This window comes from Carcharhinus amblyrhynchos, chromosome 16, assembly GCF_965287045.1.
Source record: "Carcharhinus amblyrhynchos chromosome 16, sCarAmb.v2.hapA, whole genome shotgun sequence".
NCBI lineage: Eukaryota > Metazoa > Chordata > Chondrichthyes > Carcharhiniformes > Carcharhinidae > Carcharhinus > Carcharhinus amblyrhynchos.
The window spans coordinates 20769466-20789105 of NC_137339.1; the positions used below are offsets into that span (position 1 = coordinate 20769466).

Here is a 19640-nt window from a genome sequence, read left to right on the forward strand (position 1 = left end):
ATTCCTGGGCTGGCTGGACTGATCTCTGAAAGACTGAGTAAGTTAAGATTATATTCACTGGAGTTTAGAAGAATGAAGGGTGATCTCATAGAAACCTATAAAATTCTAGCAGGACTAGACAGGATAGATGCAGGAAGGATGTTCCCCCAGCAGGTAAGTTCAGAACCCGGGGTCACATTCTAAGTCTGATGAGTAGATGAGATGAGTAGAAATTTCTTTACCCAGAGAGTGGTGAGCCTGTGGAATTCTTTACCATAGAAAACAGTTGAAGCCAAATGATTGTTATCAGGAAGGAGTTAGAGATAGGTCTCAGGGCTAAATGGATCAAAGGGGTGACCCTCACAACCCAAGGGATTCGGGTTCAATTCTGGCCTTGAGTCACTGTGTGAATCCTCGTGTCAGCGTGGGTTTCCTCTGGGTCCTTGAGGTTTACAGCATGAAAGCAGGCCCTTCAGTCCAACTTGTTCTCTGGTTTGCTCCCACAGTTCACAGATGTGCGCGCTAGGTGGATTGGCCATGCAAAATTGTCCTTGAGTGTCATGGGGACTAGTAGGGTAAATGCGTGGAGTTACAGGGAGAGGACCTGGATGGGATTGTTGATGGCGTAGGCTCAATGGGCTGAATGGCCTCCTTCCGCACTTTAGGGATTCTAAGATTCTATGATATGGGGGGAAATTGGGAACAGGTCACTGAGTTAGATGATCAGCCATGAGCATAATGAATGTGCAACAGGCTTAAAGAACCAACTGACCTACTCATGCTAAAATTTTCTGTGTTTCCATATGAGAAATTTATATGCAAGGCAGTCCAGTACATTTTTATAAGCTGTGACTTTTTATGTTTTATCAGCTTTCAACAAGTCATTAGACTTCTCAAAGTATTATGCAATTCACTGGGTAGGATTGAGTGTAGAAGAGACATTTACTGCCAATCTCACCACCCTCTGCTGGGTAAGTGGCATGGCTCTAAATATCCTTTCCTCATGCCTCCTCCACAAGCAGGCAATCTCATGCCGGAGGACACCCACACCCCTATCTAAATCATGGACTCTTCAGAACCTGCTCAAGGCCTCTGCAGCGTTCAGGGTAGATCTCGGCCCTTTAAGCTGCTGCAGCGCTTTCATTGAATGGGTCAAGAAGGGATTTGTAGAAAAATGTTTCATTCTGGCCATCCCATAATTGGCAGTGCCTCTCCACTTCTTTTCCCAAGGCAGAGTCCCTGTCAAAAACAGGAATTGCATCTAAAAAACTCAATCAACTTTACCCTCGAAAATTTATCAGGCAAAAAGCCCCTCCTCCCACAACAGAAAATATTATGTGCAAAATAGATATAAGATAAAAAGTACATAGACCTTGGACATCAAGACGAAGATAATGCAATTTTAGATTTCCATTCACAAATGACTGTTAACGACTGGTTAAACTGTTAATCGTTAGCTCCAAAAGAAGAGTTGCACTTAACTCAGCAAGTTGACCTTCATTAAATAAAGTTCCTGGAATTTCTAAATATTTTGGCAGGAGGAAAGATAGCTGTCTGAGTTGGCTCATTAAGACTCATCAAATAAAAATATGTTAATTTGAACGAGCCGTACACTTATCTTGACCTTTAGTATATGTAGTGCGGCCACATTGACAACACATGGAGAACCTTCAAGAGGGATTGGGCACAGTGTGTGACTAATTCTGTTTGACTGCAGAAGCTTAATGAGGTTAAAGAACCAGTTATTTGTGAGAAATTCTCAGGGCAGTGTGGCCATTGAGGATTAGGCAATAGCTGATTCATTTAATTAATTCTTCACATTCATTTTCACAAGAGAAATGTGGGAGGATTTCAGATTCTGTGGCTAAGATGGATGAGGTATAAGTGGAAATGCTAATGAATGTAGCAATCAGTTAACAAAGATTGATGTAGACAATTGAGGAATTGATGGGTGATGGGTCTCGTTCCTTGCTGCTGCACTTTGACCCTGAGCACTGTATTAAAGTAAGAGACTGAGCAGGTGGGAGATAGACATAAACAATCTGTAGCTCTTTACTAACAAGAAATGTACCTGAGAATCAAAAAAATAATAATACGAGATTAATTTTTATTAAAGGATACAGACATGACATCAATTGTAGATGAGTAAGCTGAACTTCTGAAGTCTAAGAACTCTTCCAGAACTTTCTGAAAATAGAGTTAGTGATTCTCGATTGAAAATACAGTTAGTCAACAGCAATTAGTCTGGCTTGGAAGCTAGTGATTATGCTTCACAAATTAACTGAAGAAAAAGGACTTTGTAGCATCTGTAGAAAGCGTTTCTTGTGCCAAAGTGCCTTACGAGCAATGAATCACGTTTTGGGTTTAATCACTGGTGTAACATAGAAAGCAGACCAGCCAATTGGACAAAGCAAGTTCCCACAAACAGCAATATGATAATGAAATCATCTGCTTTCATTGAATCGGAGAATTGTTATAGCTCAGCAGGAGTGTCTGCACCATCTCTCCAGATGGGCAATTCACTTAACACCATTCTCCCTGCACATTCTTTCCTTTTTAGATAACTGTTTAATTTCCCTTTGAATGTTTTCATTGAACTTGCCTCTCATACAATCTCAGACAGTGCATTCCAGACCTTAACCACTCGCTGCGTGAAAAGGTGTTTCCTCCTGACACCTTTACTCCTGTTACCACTTACTTTAAATCTTTGGCCTCTCATTCTTGATTACTCTGTCGAAACCCATCATGATTTTGAACACCTCTATCACAATCTCATCTCAGCCTTCTTTTTCCCCAAGGAAAACAATTCTAATTTCGCCATCCTATCTTCAGGACTGAAATTCTTCTTCACTGGAATCATTCTTGTGAATCATTTCTCCACTTTCTCCATTGCTTTCACATCCTTCCCAGTGTGACACCCGAAACTGGATGCCATACTCCAACTGAGGTAGAAGTAATGTTTTATACAAGTTCAGCGTAACCCCCTTGCTGTTGTACACTATGCCCAGTGAATAAAGCCTAAGTTATTGTATATTTTATTAACTGCCTTCTCAACCTGTCCTGCCACCTTCGTGGACTTGTATACAAATACACTCAGGTCCCTCTGCTTTTCCACCCCATTTAGAAATGTGCCCTTTATTTCATATTGCCTCTCCATGCTCTTCCAGCCAAAATGAATCACTTCACCTTTCTCTGTATTGAAGTTCATCTGCTACTAGTCCGCCATTCCACCAACTTGTCTATGTCCTTGCAGTTCACAATGCTTCCAGGTTCCATATCATCTGCAAGCTTTAAAATGCCCAGTGAACCAAGGTCTAGTTCATTAATAGATATTAAGAAAAGCAAGAGTCCCAAAACTGACCCCCGGGATAATTCCACTGCCAACTTTCCACCGGTCAGAAAAACATCCATTAAACAACATCATTCTGGGTCATCTGTCACTAAGCCAATTCTGCCTGTACGTTGCAACTGTTTCTTTCACTGTGAGCTATAATTTTGCTACAACCGGCATGATTTCCTGTTGGCACTGCAGACAATCGGGAAAGGGAAGGGGTTCACGTTGGGCTTTCATCTGCATCCCAATCTGTTTCATGCCAGTGAGAATTGTGACCCGCTATGGCAGGTAGTAGTGGAAGAAACTGCCATCATTTTACACCAGCATAAAACTGATGTTTGGTCTTCCTGCCACGTTCTCTTCCCTCTCCCCCTTAAGACCATAAGAAATAGGAACAGGAGTAGGCCCCATCCACAGTTAAAACTGTTGCAGACAACATGGGAGAATTCCCCCAGGGAGTGCAATAATAAGTGAGCATCAATCATTAAGGAAGGGAGTGACTTGAGAAGTTCCCTGGAAGCTGTAAGTGGGTTGAACCTGAGTTGAAAATACCATGTAATGCGCAGGAAGAAGTCTCACAACACCAGGTTAAAGCCCAACAGGCTTATTTGATAGCACAAGCTTTTGGAGCACTGCTCCTTCATCAGGTGAGTGAAGAGCTGGGTCCACAAACAGGGCATATATAGACACGGACTCAATTTACAAGATAATGGTTGGAATGCGAGTCTTTACAGGTAATCAAACCTTTACAGGTGCAGACAATGCGAGTGAAGAGAGGGTTAACTGCAGCTTAAAGAGATGCGAATTGTCTCAAGCCAGGACAGTTAGTGAGATTTTGCAAGTCCAGGCAAGTCGTGGGGGGTACAGATAGTGTGATATGAACCCAACATCCTGGTTGAGATCGCCCTCATGTGTGTGGAACTTGGCTATCAGTTTTTGCTTGGCGATTCTGCATTGTCGTATGTCATGAAGGCCACCTTGGAGAGCACTTACAGGAAGATCAGAAGCTGAATATACAAGGCCAACACACCTGACCATCCCATTATATCAGGCAATGGGACCCTGTGTGAGAACCTCTCCGGCTATGTCAAGGGCACCCTGAAACCCATCGTACAAAGAATCTCCAGCTTCTGTTGCAACACTACGGACTTCTTATAGAACTCAGCACACACGGAGCAGTTGAACCAGGAATACGTCTCGTCACAATGGATGTCTCGACACTCTACCCCAGCATTCCCCATGACGATGGCATTGCTGCAATTGCTTCAGTACTCAATGCTGACAATTGCCACTCTCCAGAGACAATTCTACAACTCATCCTCTTCATCCTGGACCACAATGTCTTCACCTTCAACAGCCAGTTCTTCATCCAGACACATGGAACAGCCAGGGGAACCAAATACACCTCAATATGCCAACATCTTCATGCACAGGCTCGAACAAAACTTCTTCACTGCACAGGACTTTCAACCGACGCTATACACTAGATACATCAATGACATTTTCCTCCTTTGGTCTCACAATAAACAATCATTGAAACAACTGTATGATGACCTCAATAAGTTCCATCCAACCATCAGACTTACCATGGATTACTGTCCAGAATCGATTGCATTCTTGGACACACGCATCTGCATCACAGACAGTCACCTCAGCAATTCACTGTATCGGAAGCCCACGGATAGCCTCACAATGCTCCACGTATCCAGCTTCCACCCTAAACACGTTAAAGAGGTCATCCCCTATGGACAAGCCCTCCATATACACAAGATCTGCTCAGATGAGGAGGATCGCCACAGACACCTACAGGCGCTGAAAGACACCCTCATAAGAACAGAATATGGTGCTCAACTCATTAATTTACAGTTCCAATGTACCACAGTGAAAACTGCACCGACCTCAGAAGACAAACACGAAACACAATGGACAGAGTACCCTTCGTTGTTCAGTACTCCCCCGGAGCCAAGAAGTTCTGACATCTTCTCCAGAACCTTCAACATGTCATTGATAAAGATGAACATCTCACCAAGACCATCTCCATACTCCCACTGCTTATCTTTAAACAACTGCGCAACTCAAACAATAAACTATCCAGCCTTCAGGAGAACAGTGACCACGACACCACACAACCCTGTCATAGCAACCTCTGCAAGGATACTGGACCATTGACATAGATGCCATCATCTCATGTGCAAACACCATCCACCAGGTACATGGTACATACTCTTGTGACTTGGCCAATGTTGTCTAGCTGATTCGCGCAGGAAAGGATGTCCCGAGTCATGGTACATTGACGAGACCATACAGACGCTATGACAACAAATGAATGGACACCAGTCAACAATCACCAGGCAAGACTATTCCCTTCCTGGTGGGGAAGGGCATTCAGCCTCTGATCTTCAGGTAAGCATATTCCAAGGTGGCCTACACAACACACAACAACTCAGAATCACCAAGCAAAAACTGAGACCCAAGTTCCGCATACGTGAGGATGGCCTCGACCAGACCTTAGATTCATGTCACACTATCTGTAACCCCCACGACTTGCCTGGGCTTGCAAAATTTTACTAACTGTCCTGTCTGGAGACAATACACATCTCTTTAACTTGTGCTTAACCCTTTCTCCATTCGCTTTGTCTGCACCTGCAAAGACTTGATTACCTGCTAAGACTCGCATTCCAACGATTATATTGTAAATTGAGTCTGTGTCTATATATGCCCTGTTTGTGAACCCAGCTCTTCACTCACCTGATGAAGGAGCAGCACTCCAAAAGCTTGTGCTACCAAATAAACCTGTTAGACTTTAATCTGGTGTTGCAAGATTTCTTTCTGTGCCCACCCCAGTCCAACACCAGCATCTCCACACCATGTAATGTGTACAAGGATAACCATAATGCACTTAAATCTGGAACATGTTTCACGTGTATACACATTGGGCATAATAATTAATGTAGAAAGGTATGGAATAAAAGTGATATTACTTCTTATCAGCATCCTTCCAATAAAAGGTAGTGTCAATAAGATAGGACAAATAAGTATAAAGATGCATTAAGAGAAGCATGAGTATAAGTCAAAACAAGTTAGTGCTTCCATCTCCCTGAAACACAAGAGTGAACTTAAAGAATAATTAAAATTCAATTATCATCATTTGCGCTAGATGAAGTTACCCTATAGTCTGTGTTAAGCGTTTGCATAAGTGCACTTTGTCTGCGATATTTTATCCCACACTATAACAGTGTATTTTATAAGTACAGCATGGGCTGTGAACCAGACTGATACATCCTAAGTTTATAAAAGCTGCTATGAGAATGCAATTTCTGTCTTATAAGTACTCTGTATATTTTTTGGCTACGTGGCTTTGGTTAGCATTGCTGCCTCACAGCACCAGGGACCTGGGTTCAATTCCAGCTTGGATCACTGTCTATGTGGAGTTTGTACATTCCCCCCATGTCTGCATGGGTTTCTTCCAGGTACTCCGGTTTCCTCCCACAGTCCAAAGATGTGCAGCCTAGATTAATTGGCCATGCTAAATTGCTCCTTTGTGTTGAGAGGACTAACAGGATAAATACACGGGGTCATGGGGATAGGGTCTGGGTGGGATTGTTGTCAGTGTAGGCTCGAAAGGCCAAATGGCCTCTTTCTGCACTGTAAGTATCCTATGATATGTACTTGTGCAAGCATTCACACGAGAATCAAGTCAAATAAGATAAAGGCTTTGTTTCAAGTGATTTGCAATCAACAGTATATGAGCAAAGGGAGGAAAATGTTGGTCAATCTGTGAAATTTTGAATCATAAGCCCAGTGCAAATTTATACTGGCACAGTGGTAAATTCATGAATTTTGCAGTAGTAATAAGCTCTATGTGCGTCACATAAAATTACCATTTTTGAACAGAAAGTTAAAAATGCTTGGTGGTGGCAGGAGAATTGAAATCACAAGTTACTCAGTATTACTTAGCACTGTATGTTTTTGATCGCTGCAGGCTGCGTTTTTAATAGAATGGCCATACGCATTTCCCCTCTCCTCCTCCTCCTCTCCCCTCCCACCCCCCCATCTCTCACCACACACACACACAAAACACATTTCTTTTCCAATCAATTTATTTCAGAGCAGAAATGTTCAGTCTCCCTATGTGGATCACTGTTAAGTGCATTTTATGCACAGTTACATCGATCGAGAAGAAGTCATTTTCGTTTGATCCAGGGGCTGCTGCTTGGTACCTGTGGAACACCACAGGTGTGCACTTTCAAGAGAGATAACAGAGGGGAGATGAGGAGGGGGGTGGAGAAAATTGAACACTGAATGGAAGAAAACTTTGTTTGAAATTAATAGGCAAATGATTTTTGTCTTCAGAGGCCGAACAGTAACCTGGCAGAGAGAATTGGCAGCTTTTTATAAAATCCTTTTGTTTCAATGGACAGAAAATCAAGCAGTTCAAGGGGAGGTCATGCCAGATTACTGCTGCTCAGTGAAGGTGAAAATCTTCCCCATCTCCTAAATAAAGTTACCGAGATATATATCTGAATGAAAACTGCCAAGCAATTTAATAATTCTTTACCAGGGTAAATGGCTGTTGTCTTACTGTGCTTTTGCTGATAACTATTTACAGTACACAATGTGAGGAAGCAAGGGAGAATGAAAATAGCTATGATGCAGTAGTCAAATTTCCAGGTTAAAATTGTTCAATACAATGGTTTTCAGGGAGTGCAAGTATTGTCCTGTGTAAAACAAAACAATTCTAACCTTACCTGCATAAAACCACAAATTCCTGACGAGCCATTCAATTTTATTCATTTATTAAAATTACACCACAATTTCAGTGAACTATATACAATGCAAACCTTTGCACAGATGTAAGACTGGCAAATATAAACCAGAAGACAGATTTGATGTTCCTTTCGGAAGTACGGAATTTTTAATCAGCATATTTCTGTCAAAAATGGAAAATTCCATGTGAAATGTATTCATAGGAATCTAACTATTCATTCTTTTGAACATGAGTTCAGAGACAACACTTGGAAGGTTTATGACAGAACACTACAGTCAATATAGGCATGTCAGTTGTACATAAATAATTGCTGGAGTCTTCACACACAATAAAAGCACCTGCACTTTCAGATTTAAAGAAATGTTTGTCAAAGCACAGAGATTTCTTTCTCAGAGCGCTGGCCCCTTTTTTTTTCATCAGCAAATGTCGTTTGATAAGATGGCTGTTTGATAAAAATTTATTTCAAAGTACCAACTTGTCTTTATCTTCCTGCAAACATAAAGGAAACTAGCAAAGAAGCAGAAGGAAACACAGAACAGCACCCAGCGAGAAATGGAACCTGTGGTAACAGCAACAGACAAGAGTTGTAACAAACACAGATCAGCTCAAAGAGATGATGCATGTAAGTCCTAACATGGATTCGCCATGAGCACCAGTTCAGAGGTTTTAGATTTTCATCTGTGAGTGATTAAAAAAAACTACGAAGATTTTGACATTAGTCTATCAACATTACGTGAAATGGTCTTGGTTTTTCGCTTTGTAGGCTAAGTGAAATGATCTAAATAAATACACCTTTTTTAAAAAGTAACAGTCCAATCCTCCCAAACTATACTTTAATTTCGAAATCTTCAGTCTGTACCAAGAAAAGCTTATCTCAAGTATTTTTGTCTCAGATATAGCACGATATTAGTTTCTTTAATTCCATCATGGTACTAAAAAGATTAAAAACAGCTTCACTCATTGATACGGTTGATATAGATATTACTTCTCTTATCGCAACCGAGCCTCTGCAGGAGAGTCAAGGCGTTCTACTCAAATACAAACAGCTTTTCGGATTTATTGAAATGTGAATTTGATTTGTAGCTTTTTCGAAATTAACATTGTTATTTAAAGTTGCTTGGGTTTAGTTGTTTCCTGAAGGTCACTTCTCAAACTGGCTGGTAAGAACTAACAAGAGCTGTCGTTTAAGATGACACTCCAGTTTAGCTCAGCAGTTGTGACTACCTTATTATTTTGTACTCGCTTAAGGATATCCTAAGCTCGCAGCCTGCTGTAAAGTGCAGTGTGTGTCAAGGTCACTGTTCACTTGTTCCTGATTAATAATGGTGTTTGTGAATTAAAGCCTAAGTCCCAGTCTTCAATGTTATTATTTCACGTTCGAAGGAACATTGAAGAGCATGTGAAGTGCACATGATAAAATTAGTAAGCCATAAAAAGGCTTCTGTGTTCAATCCCCGGCAAGCTACTTAGATTCCACAGCAAGTTTGATGAGCAGAATACATGTAAATAATTATTTAATATTTGGATTTGATTTAAGTTCAGAGATTGGAGAGCTTGGATGGTTAGAGTACGATGCAGAGTGATGCCAACAGCATGTGTTCAATCCCTGTATTGGTTGTGATAAATTATGGAGGCCTGCGTTCTTTCCTTGCCCCATACTTGATGTGGATTGGTGCCCTTCAAACCATATAACCAATTGCCTCTCTCTAAAGGATGCCCATGGCCCTTCGTACACTCTGGCTAATTACCAGGTTCGTGTGCCCTTACTTGCACTGAGCATCCTGCCAGTGAATTTATGCATAATAACACAGAGCATGAAGGGGCCAACACTAGCCTGTGTTGGGTCGTTCAACAAGACATTGAGACCATGGAGTGAGCAGTCAGCTCTACTGTCACTGCAGTGGGTAATACAATGACTGAGAATCTGGTGACAGCTTTGCTGGGGTCTCAGACTGCTGATATCATGGCTTTGGGGTCTAGTATCTACTCTGCCATTCAGCCTATGAAGGAGAACATTGAAAGAAATGTGGAAAGAGTAATGGCTACTTCCAGAGCATTATTAACTCTTTCACTCTGTTCTTGTGCAGAGCAGAGACAGTGTAGAGATGCATCGCCTTGTCAGAGGCATTGACCGAATGGGAGTGCATGGTCATATGCCTATTCCCCTGCCAGCCAACACGTCATTCACTGTGGTTACACACAGCTAAATATAAAAAAAGTGGAAACCTTCCCCTTTTCAGATTTATGGCATCTACAATTTGTCTTTGAGTTGTGTGTCTGTTATGGGAACATAACTATATGCTCTCTTTGTCCCCCTATATCCCAAATGAAATGTTTGCTAACTTCTTATTCCTCAGGCACAATAAGGGCATCTTTGTTAAATATCTGGAGCATATATGCAACAATTTATATGTTGAGTGTATACATTACATTTATCCATCAGAAGATGGATAAAAACAATTGAAGTAGTTTGACATATTCAGAAAATGTTAATTTGAATAAAAGTGGTTCCTCTCCCAATGGCTTGGTTGAAGATGTTAGAGTTAAATGTACAATCTTACAGAATTAGAAAGGCCCAGGCAGATTCTTAAGCGTATGCCACATTTCCTAATCACTGCCAGGACAATGATAGAATAGTTTCTGGGTTAAAGTTAGCCTGTGCGTCCTTCCTCAACTTTTTATACTTTTTTTCATTCATTTGTGAGACATGGACATCACTGACTGGCCAACATTTATTACTCATCCCTAGTTGCCTTTGGCTCAGGCAATTGAAAATCAACCGCATTGCTGTGGCTCAGGATTCATCGTAGGTTGTTAATTCCAGATTTTCTTTTGTTGAATTCAAGTTCCACCATCTGCCATACCATGAACCTGGGTCCCCAAGACATTGCTAAGTTTGCAGATGATAAAAGATATGTAGAGAGACAGGTAATATTGAGGAAGCAGGGGGGCTGCAGAAGGACTTGGACAGGTTAGGAGGGTGGGCAAAGAGATGGCAGATGGAATACAATTAGAAACGTGTGAGGTTATGCACTTTGGAAGGAGGGATGGAGACCTAGATTATTTTCTAAACGGGAAAATGTTTAGGAAATAAGAAACACAAAGGGACTTGAGAATCATTGTTCAAGATTTTCTTAAGGTTAACATGCAGGTTCTGTCTGCAGTTAGTAAGGCAAATGAAATGTTAGCATTCATAACAGCTAAAATACAAGAGCAGGGATGTACTTCTGAGGCTGTATAAGGCTCTGGTCAGACCCCATTTGAAATATTGTGAGCAGTTTTGGCCCCATATCTAAGGAAGGATGTGCTGGCTTTGGAAAGGGTCTAGAGGAGATTTACAAGAATGATCCCTGAAATGAAGAGCTTGTCGTATGAGAAACAGTTAAGGACTCTGGGTCTGTACTCGTAGTTTAGAAGGATGAGGGGGAGATCTTATTGAAACTTACAGGATACTGCAAGGCCTGGATAGAGTGGATGTGGAGAGGATGTTTCCACTAGTAGGAAAAATTAGAATCAGAGGGCACAGCCTCAGGCTAAAGGGATGATGCTTTAAAACAGAGATGAGGGGGAATTGCTTCAGCCAGAGAATGATGAATCTGTGGAATTCTTTGCCACAGGAGGTTGTGGAGGCCGAGTCATTGAGTGTCTTTAAGACAGAGATAGATAGGTTCTTGATTAATAAGGGGGTCAGCAGTTAAGGGGAAAAGGCAGGAGAATGGGGATGAGAAAAATATCAGCCATGATTGAATGGTGGAGCAAACCCGATTGGCTGAGTACCCTAATTCTGCTCCTATACCTCATGGCCTTATAGTCTTATTAGCTGAGTTTTGGGATTAATAGTCTGCCATAACACCATCACCTCCCCATTATCCAATCACTGGAAAGTACATGTTTGGGGAATGGATTGGGTTTGACTGCAATATCCATTGTGGTTAACTCCTCAGCCTTTCCAGATGTCAAATAGCTGAACCCTCCTTCAACAGGTATGTCTGGGTGAGGGGCAGGAGATTGGGGGGTTTTGGGGGATTTAGAGTATGGTTGTAGGGAAGTGGCTGTGGGGAGATGAAGGTTCATAAAGATGGGAGGAACCTGGAGTGGCAGAAGCAGGCTGTGAGTTCTGTAGGAGTGCTCCTGTCCATTCTAGTTCTGCAGGATAAATGTCCAATGAGGTATCGTATCAGAAGGAAGAAGGAAATGGTTACTGTTAACCAAGGAATCATAATTCCCAGCATAAACCAGTAGAATAAAGAAAAAAAGTGAAGATGGTGGGGAAATTAATATATTGCAAATGTCTTTGTGTTAATAGATATTTAATCCAGGCAAATTATAAATCACAATCAGTTTCCATTCAAAAGATCCATATTTTTTACATATACAGTGATGGCCTATGTCTATTTTTTCAATGGCTTTAGATGGCTAGATCTCTGATCCAAATATATTTGTGTTTGCCAGTTACCATGCATATGTTTTGATCATAAATCCCAACATTTTGTTCACAGATTTCTCATGCAAACAGAATATAGTTTACAACTCATTTATTTTCTGAAATAAAGCCTACAAATCACTATAGTCGATATTTAACTGATGATGTTTGATGCATTTCATAAAATCATAGATTCAAAGAATCCCTGCAGTGTAGAACAAGGCCCATTTGGCCCATTGAGTCAGCACTGACTCTCTGTCAGAAGATCCCACCCAGGCCCCTTTCCCATAATCCTGTGCATTTACCCAGTTAATTCCCTTAACGTACACATATTGAGACACTAAGAGGTAAATTAGCATGATGAATCCACCAAACCTGCACATTTGTGGCAGGAAACCAGAGCACCTGGAGGAAACTCACACAGACATGGGGAGAACATGCAAACTCCACACAGTCACCCAAGGCTGGAATTGAATCTGGGTCCCTGGTGCTGTGAGACAGCAGTGCTAACCACTGTGCCACCATGCCACCCTACAACACTCCCCCTACATTTCTATATCACTCTGCCGTTTTAACATTGCTATGTTAACTTGTTTGCTTTAAAGCAAGTTTGTAATTCTATCGGGAAGAATGTCTTATGAATGTATTCATCCACTAAAATCAACATCTGAAATTTCAATGCCAATATGCTTTGTTAATTGTGTTATTTTGGTGTTTAAATTCTGAATAAATAATTGAAGAACAGAGCGATAGCAACAAGGTTTAGACTTTCAATTTGCTTTGTATTGAAATTCCAAAATCAGATTTTTCAAGACAAACAAGTCCTGAATTAAGATAAATATCAAATATTTGAAGAGACACGGAAGAATATGAATTGGCGTTTAGTCATCAGAACTTACTCATGAGCTTTAATGAAGAATTAAACACCATTTAATTGCTTGATTTTTCTATTACAACTTCAAGAAATAAGCAGAGATAAAAATACTGTCATTTTAGAATGCACTTTTAGAATTTGGTCCACAGAACAACTTGTGGCTGGAAGCATGTTGCTCTGAAGTGTAAATACTTCTGACTTAATATGTGCCACTCGAGGGCACTGTCACAATAGCTACTACCTACACTTTGACACCATGCCAAATGGCCTCAGACCCATGTGTCGCATTTAATTTTACATGAAGTCTTTGCTGTTAATCTAAATTCGACTTGGATTTAAGTATCAGTCACATGAAGCAGCTCTGATTCATAGATACCCAAAGATGAAATTAGATACCGAAGAAATGAGAGCTTTAACATAACAGATGGTATTCATGGATGAACATTTTCTATGTCATATTTAGTGCAGAATTAATATGTAATTTAAACCAGCAGAAAAAGGAGTGTTCACTAATAACAGTAATGACAACTCATAAGCTACCCTGTTTTGATATAATTTAAGGGAGAGGGGGTTAACTTTTTAGACTTACAGGGAACCAGGAAGTTGATTGATTTCCAGAACTGGCCCCCAGTTAAATAGAACCATTAAATCCCACGTCTCATATTGCTGAACCCTTTACCATCTGGGTGAGGGATGGGGGGAAATTGGGCCAGTGGGTATGGGATGTGAAGGTTCATAATGGTGAAGATGAGAGGAGTCAAACAGGCAGTTGCAGAGATTATTTCTGTGAGGTCCTATGAAGATTTAAAAATTCATTTTACGGGACGTGACCACGACTGGTTGGGCCAGCATTTATTGCCCATCCTGAAAGGCATTTGAGAGTCAACCACATTGTTGCTGTGGCTCTGGCTGGAGTCACATGTAGGCCAGACCAGGTAAGGACAGAAGATTTCCTTCTCTAAAGGAAATTAGTGAACCAGATACTGAGTTCATTCTAGTTCTGCAAAAACAAAAATCATATAATAGTTATCAGTTAGGGAGTTTTCTCCTTTACAGTCAGTTTAACTGGGTTGGAAGGTGCACAACACATATGCAATCAACCTTTCATAAAAAGGTAATTGGAGTCTGGCGTTCTTTGATTTGATTTGATTTATTAGTGTCACATGTATTAGTATACAGTGAAAAGTATTGTTTCTTGCGCATTATGCAGACAAAGCACACCATACACAGAGAAGGAAAGGAGAGAGTGCAGATTGTAATGTTACAGTTATTGCTAGGGTGTAGAGAAAGATCAACTTAATGTGAGGTAAGTCCATTCAAAGGTCTGACAGCAGCAGGGAAGAAGCTATTCTTGAGTCGGTTGGTACGCAACCACAGACTTGTATCTTTTTCCCAATGGAAGAGGGTGGAAAGGAGAATGTCTAGGGTGCTTGAGATTCTTAATTATGCTGGCTGCTTTGCCGAGTTAGCGGGAAGTGTAGACAGAGCCAATGAATGGGAAGCTGGTTTGCATGATTCATTCATGACCTTTTGTAGTTTCTTGTGTTCTTGGGCAGAGCAGGAGCCATACCATGCTGTGGTACAAACCAGAAAGAATGCCCTCTGTGGCGCATGTAAAAGTTGGTTAGAATCGTAGCTTACATGCCAAATTTCCTTAGTCTTCTGAGAAAGTAGAGGCATTGGTGGGCTTTCTTAACTATAGCATTGGCATGGTGGGGTGTCCAGGACAGGTTGTTGGTGATCTGGACACCTACCAGGCCATTATAAAACGTCAGTTTGTACATACATATTATGTACTGATTAAATGGGTCAACCCTTCAGGTGACCTGCAGGCAACTCCTTAACATGGTGGCAACCAGCACGTGACATTAAAGTGGTGATAATCCTACCATTTGGATGTTATATGGTTAGTTGATGTCAATTTGGTCACATTAGACATTAGAATCAGTCCCAGTGTGTTTACGTGCTTGCTTCGTGTTATCAGTCTGAACTCCTGATGGAGTGCAGTTTGAATATCCTCTCAAATAGGAAATACATAAATCATTTATTTTTCACTTGAAGTTTATGCTGACAGAAGTGATCTTATTTCTTGCTGTTTTACTGAGATTACTTTTTCAGGATTATAACACAATGTCTAATTGTACATTAAAAAGTCTTTATCTCTCTTTCTGCCGGCTGCCTGCTTCCATAATTAATTTGATCTCACTTTTCGATGGATTGGTGGAATGCAGCATCAACAGACCAAGGAGCATCCAATGCAGTAATAGGTGAGACACTTCCTCATGATTTAATGCTCATAATACTTGTGTATCCTAACCACTAATTGGGTCTATTTGTACCCAAATATATGCAGCATATTTCGAAGGTAAAGTAACATTGACTGCATAAACTGTGATCCTGCAAGTTTCAGTGTGGTGCTTATTGCTGAATAACCTAGGGGTAAAGGGCAGGATAAGGTCTTCAGCTCAAGTATTGGTTTAGCCCATATTTAATGCAAGACACGATCTGGATAAAGGAGTTGAAGCCAGCACCGTGGCACAGTTGTTCAGCACTGCTGCCTCACAATGCCAGGGACCAGGTTCAATTCCTGCCTCAGGTCCCTGTCCGTGTGGCGTTTGCACTTTCTCCCCGTGTCTGCGTTGCTTTCCTCTCACACTCCAAAGATGTACGGGTTAGGTTGACTGGCCATGCTAAGTTGCCCCTTAGTATCAGGGGGATTAGCAGGGTAAATGTGTGGGGTTACGGAATAGATCCTGAGTGGGATTGTGGCCAGTACGGACTCAATGGGCTGAATGATCTCCTTCTGCATTGCAGGTATTCTATTATTCTAGCACTAAGAACAGTCGCATGAGCCTTATAAACAGCTGACTGCCACATAAAGAGCTCATTCAGGAGGCCATTTTAAAACTAGCATTTTGGCACCTAACGTTATGGGGATAAGATGGGAAAATGGAGCTGAGGATTATCAGATCAGATCAGTTCTGATCACATTCAATGGTAGAGAAGCAGACTCAATAGGCCGAATAGCCTAATTCTCCTCAGACATCCTATGGTCTTATATGTGCCCTTAAAGTTCCAGAATAATGTCCATAGTGCCCGTGCACACAGCCTTAGTTGCCTGTCTTCTGTGTGTCTTTGCCTATCCTAGTGCCCCTGTGCAGTGCTAGCCCAATGGGTGCCGCATGGTTGGTAGAAGTTTGCTGACATTCAGTGGAAGACACTTAGCCTTTGGTGACCACTTCAAGCAGCTGTTGTCTCAGGAGAGACAGCAACAGAATGGACTGGTTGGCTGACAACAAGGGCAGCGTTAGGAGGACAAATGTGGTCGTCTTAAGGAAACGAGAAATATGAATAGCCTCCCGATACCCGTCAGCCATTCAATAACATCAAGACTGAATGCAAGATGGCAGCAGGTTTGTGATCCCTGGAGCCGTTGCCACTCCCTTGGGGCAGCACCTCAGCAATTTAGTAATCTGGTTGAAGACAGATTGCTGGACTGCTGCGAAACCCTGTCGTCCATGGTCTTCATGGAAGCAGCCTAAGGTTGCCTGATAGCCAGCTGAGCTTCCGCTGCAGAAGTCAGATATTGATGCTTTGCTTGGACTATAAGTGGAAGCTATTCTGTCACTTTGTGTTTAGGTCCACATGTTCCTGAACAGAGTTCCACGCTGGAAAAGAGGAACTTCAAGCTTCGCACAAAGCTCTGTGTCAAGTTGGTGTTGGCCTCCAGTATGCTCATTAACACTGACAAGAGGCTTTCTGGAAGCCTTCTCAATGTACCAAGCATTTTTTTGTTTCATATCCATCAATATTGTGATGAAAATTGTCCCAGCAAATTGCATTCTCTGCAAATAGAACCTGCACTATTCCTGCCCTGGCTGTGGCCTACTCATTTTTGCATACATTCATGGGATATGAGCATTGCTGGCTGGCCAGCATTTATCGCCCATCCCTTGTTGCCCTTGAGAAGGTGGTAGTGAGCTGCCTTCTTGAGTGGCTTGTTCGGCCATTTCAAAGGGCAGTTAAGAGTCAACCACATTGCTTTTGTTCTGGAATCACATGTAGGCCAGATCAGGTAAAGTTGGCAGATTTCTTTCCCTAAGGGACATTAGTGAACTAGACGGGCTTTTCCACCAATCGACAATGATTTCATGGTCATCAGTAGATTCTTAATTCCAGACATTTTTATTGAATTCAAATTCCACCACCTGCAGTGGAAGGATTCGAACCCGGGACCCCAGAACATTAGTGGACTTTCTGGATTAATAGTCTAGCGATAATACTACTGGGCCATCGCCTCCCTCATTCCCAGTGTTTCAATACCTGAAGATTCCACTTTTAATCTGTCCTCTAAACTATGCACAGAATCTGAGCTGATGGTTGCGATTGTGAAATCAAGCGATGGGACTGTGGCTGGAATTTTACCATCCGGCCAGCCACAGGAATCAGAGGGGCGGACCATAGAAAGATCCATTGACCTCGGGTGGGATTTTATGGTTCCAGGACAAGCGAGGCTGTAAAACCCCACCTATTGTCTTCATTGTTACTCTAATGTCCCTCCACTGCCTGGCCAGGTTGTCCTTCTTGCACATCTGAAAGGAAAAATACACAACAGTAAGATTGTGAAATAAAAGCAGAAAATGCTGGATAAACTCAGCAGGACTGGCAACCCGTGAGGAGAGGGAAACACAATTACTATTCTGAGTCCATATGACCCTTCCACAGAAATGAACAGGGATAGAAATGTGCTGATTTCTCTACTTGGAGAGGGGAATGGGGCAGAATGGAAAGTCAGTGATAGGTGGGAGCTGAGGATAGATTGACAAAGATGTCATGTAGATGAGACAAGGGGTTGTTAATAGTGCCATTTGGGGCTGAAAACTGTTAATAGTGGCCAAAGTACATAAGGACATAAAAACTAGGAGCAGGAATAGGCCATCAGGCCCCTCAAGCCTGCTCCACCATTCAATAAAATCATGGCTGATCTTTTTGTGGACTCAGCTCTACTTACTCACCCACTCACCATTATCCTTAATTCCTTTCCTGTTCAAAAATGTATCTATCCTTGCCTTAAAAATATTCAGTGAGGTAACCTCAACTGCTTCACTGGGCAGGGAATTCCATAGATTCACAACCCTTTGTGTGAAGAAGTCCCTCCTCAACTCAGACCTAAATCTACTCCCCCTTATTTTGAGGCCATGTCCCCTAGTTCTAGTTTCACCCACCAGTGGAAACAACTTCCCTGCTTCTATCTTACCTATTCCCATCATCATCTTACATATTTCTATAAGATCTCCCCTCATTCTTCAGAATTCCAATGAGTATAGGCCCAGCCTACTCAGTCTCTCCTCATAAGCTATCCCTCTCAATTCTGGAATCAACCTAGTGAATCTCCTCTGCACCCCCTCTAGTGCCAGTATATCCCTTCTCAAGTAAGGTGACCAAAACTGTACACAGTACTCCAGGCATGGCCTCACCAGCACCTTATACAGCTGCAGCATAACCTCGCTGTTTTTAAACTCCATTTCCCTAGCAATGAAGGACAAAATTCCATTTGCCTTCTTAACTACCTGCTGCACCTGCAAACCAACTCCTTGTGATTCTTGCACAAGGACATCCAGGTCCCTCTGCACAGCAACATGCTGTAGTTTTTAACTATTTAACTCATATATACATACTAAACGTACAGCAAGATTGTTGTATGGGCGTGTAGGTGGCACAGTGGTCAGCACTGCTGCTTCACAGCTCCAGGGTCCTGGGTTCGATTCCCAGCTCGGGTCACTATCTGTGTGGAGTTTGCACATTCTCCTCGTGTCTGCATGGGTTTCCTCCGGGTACTCCGGCTTCTTCCCACAGTCCAGAGATGTGCGGGTTAGGTTGATTGGCCATGCTAAGAAATTGCCCCTTAGTGTCTAGGGATGCATAGGTTGGAGGGATTAGTGGGTATAAAATGTAGAGATATGGGGGTAGGACCTGGGTGGGATTGTGTTTGGTGGACAGTCGATGGGCCGAAGGGCCTCTTTCTGCACTGTAGGGTTCTAAGATTGTGATGTAGGAATGGAGGTAAGTAGGAGGCACTTACATCATTTGTAGCTTGTATATCAGAACTCTGGAATTAATAGGATCCAAGTTATTAATGGGGTGAGGGGGAAATAAGATGTGAGAAGGGGCATTGAGTTTAACCTTCAATGGTTTCTCCCCCAACGTTAGCCATGAACTCAGCAATGACCATCCCAAGAATGGCCAGCATCATTTCCTCCAT

The 19640-nt window shown here is 42.0% G+C and overlaps 1 protein-coding gene across 5 annotated transcripts in view; it reads left to right on the forward strand.

Moving 5' to 3' along the window:
* The window catches only part of LOC145353875 (receptor-type tyrosine-protein phosphatase T-like), a 1296999-nt gene that overhangs the window by 1127654 nt on the left and 149705 nt on the right, over positions 1–19640 (forward strand). For all 5 annotated transcript variants that reach the window (XM_080204786.1, XM_080204787.1, XM_080204789.1 and 2 more), the window contains 2 exons: positions 8585–8703; positions 15610–15645. In XM_080204786.1, coding sequence (XP_080060912.1) covers positions 8585–8703; positions 15610–15645 — 155 coding nt within the window. The remainder of the gene's footprint in view (positions 1–8584; positions 8704–15609; positions 15646–19640) is intronic.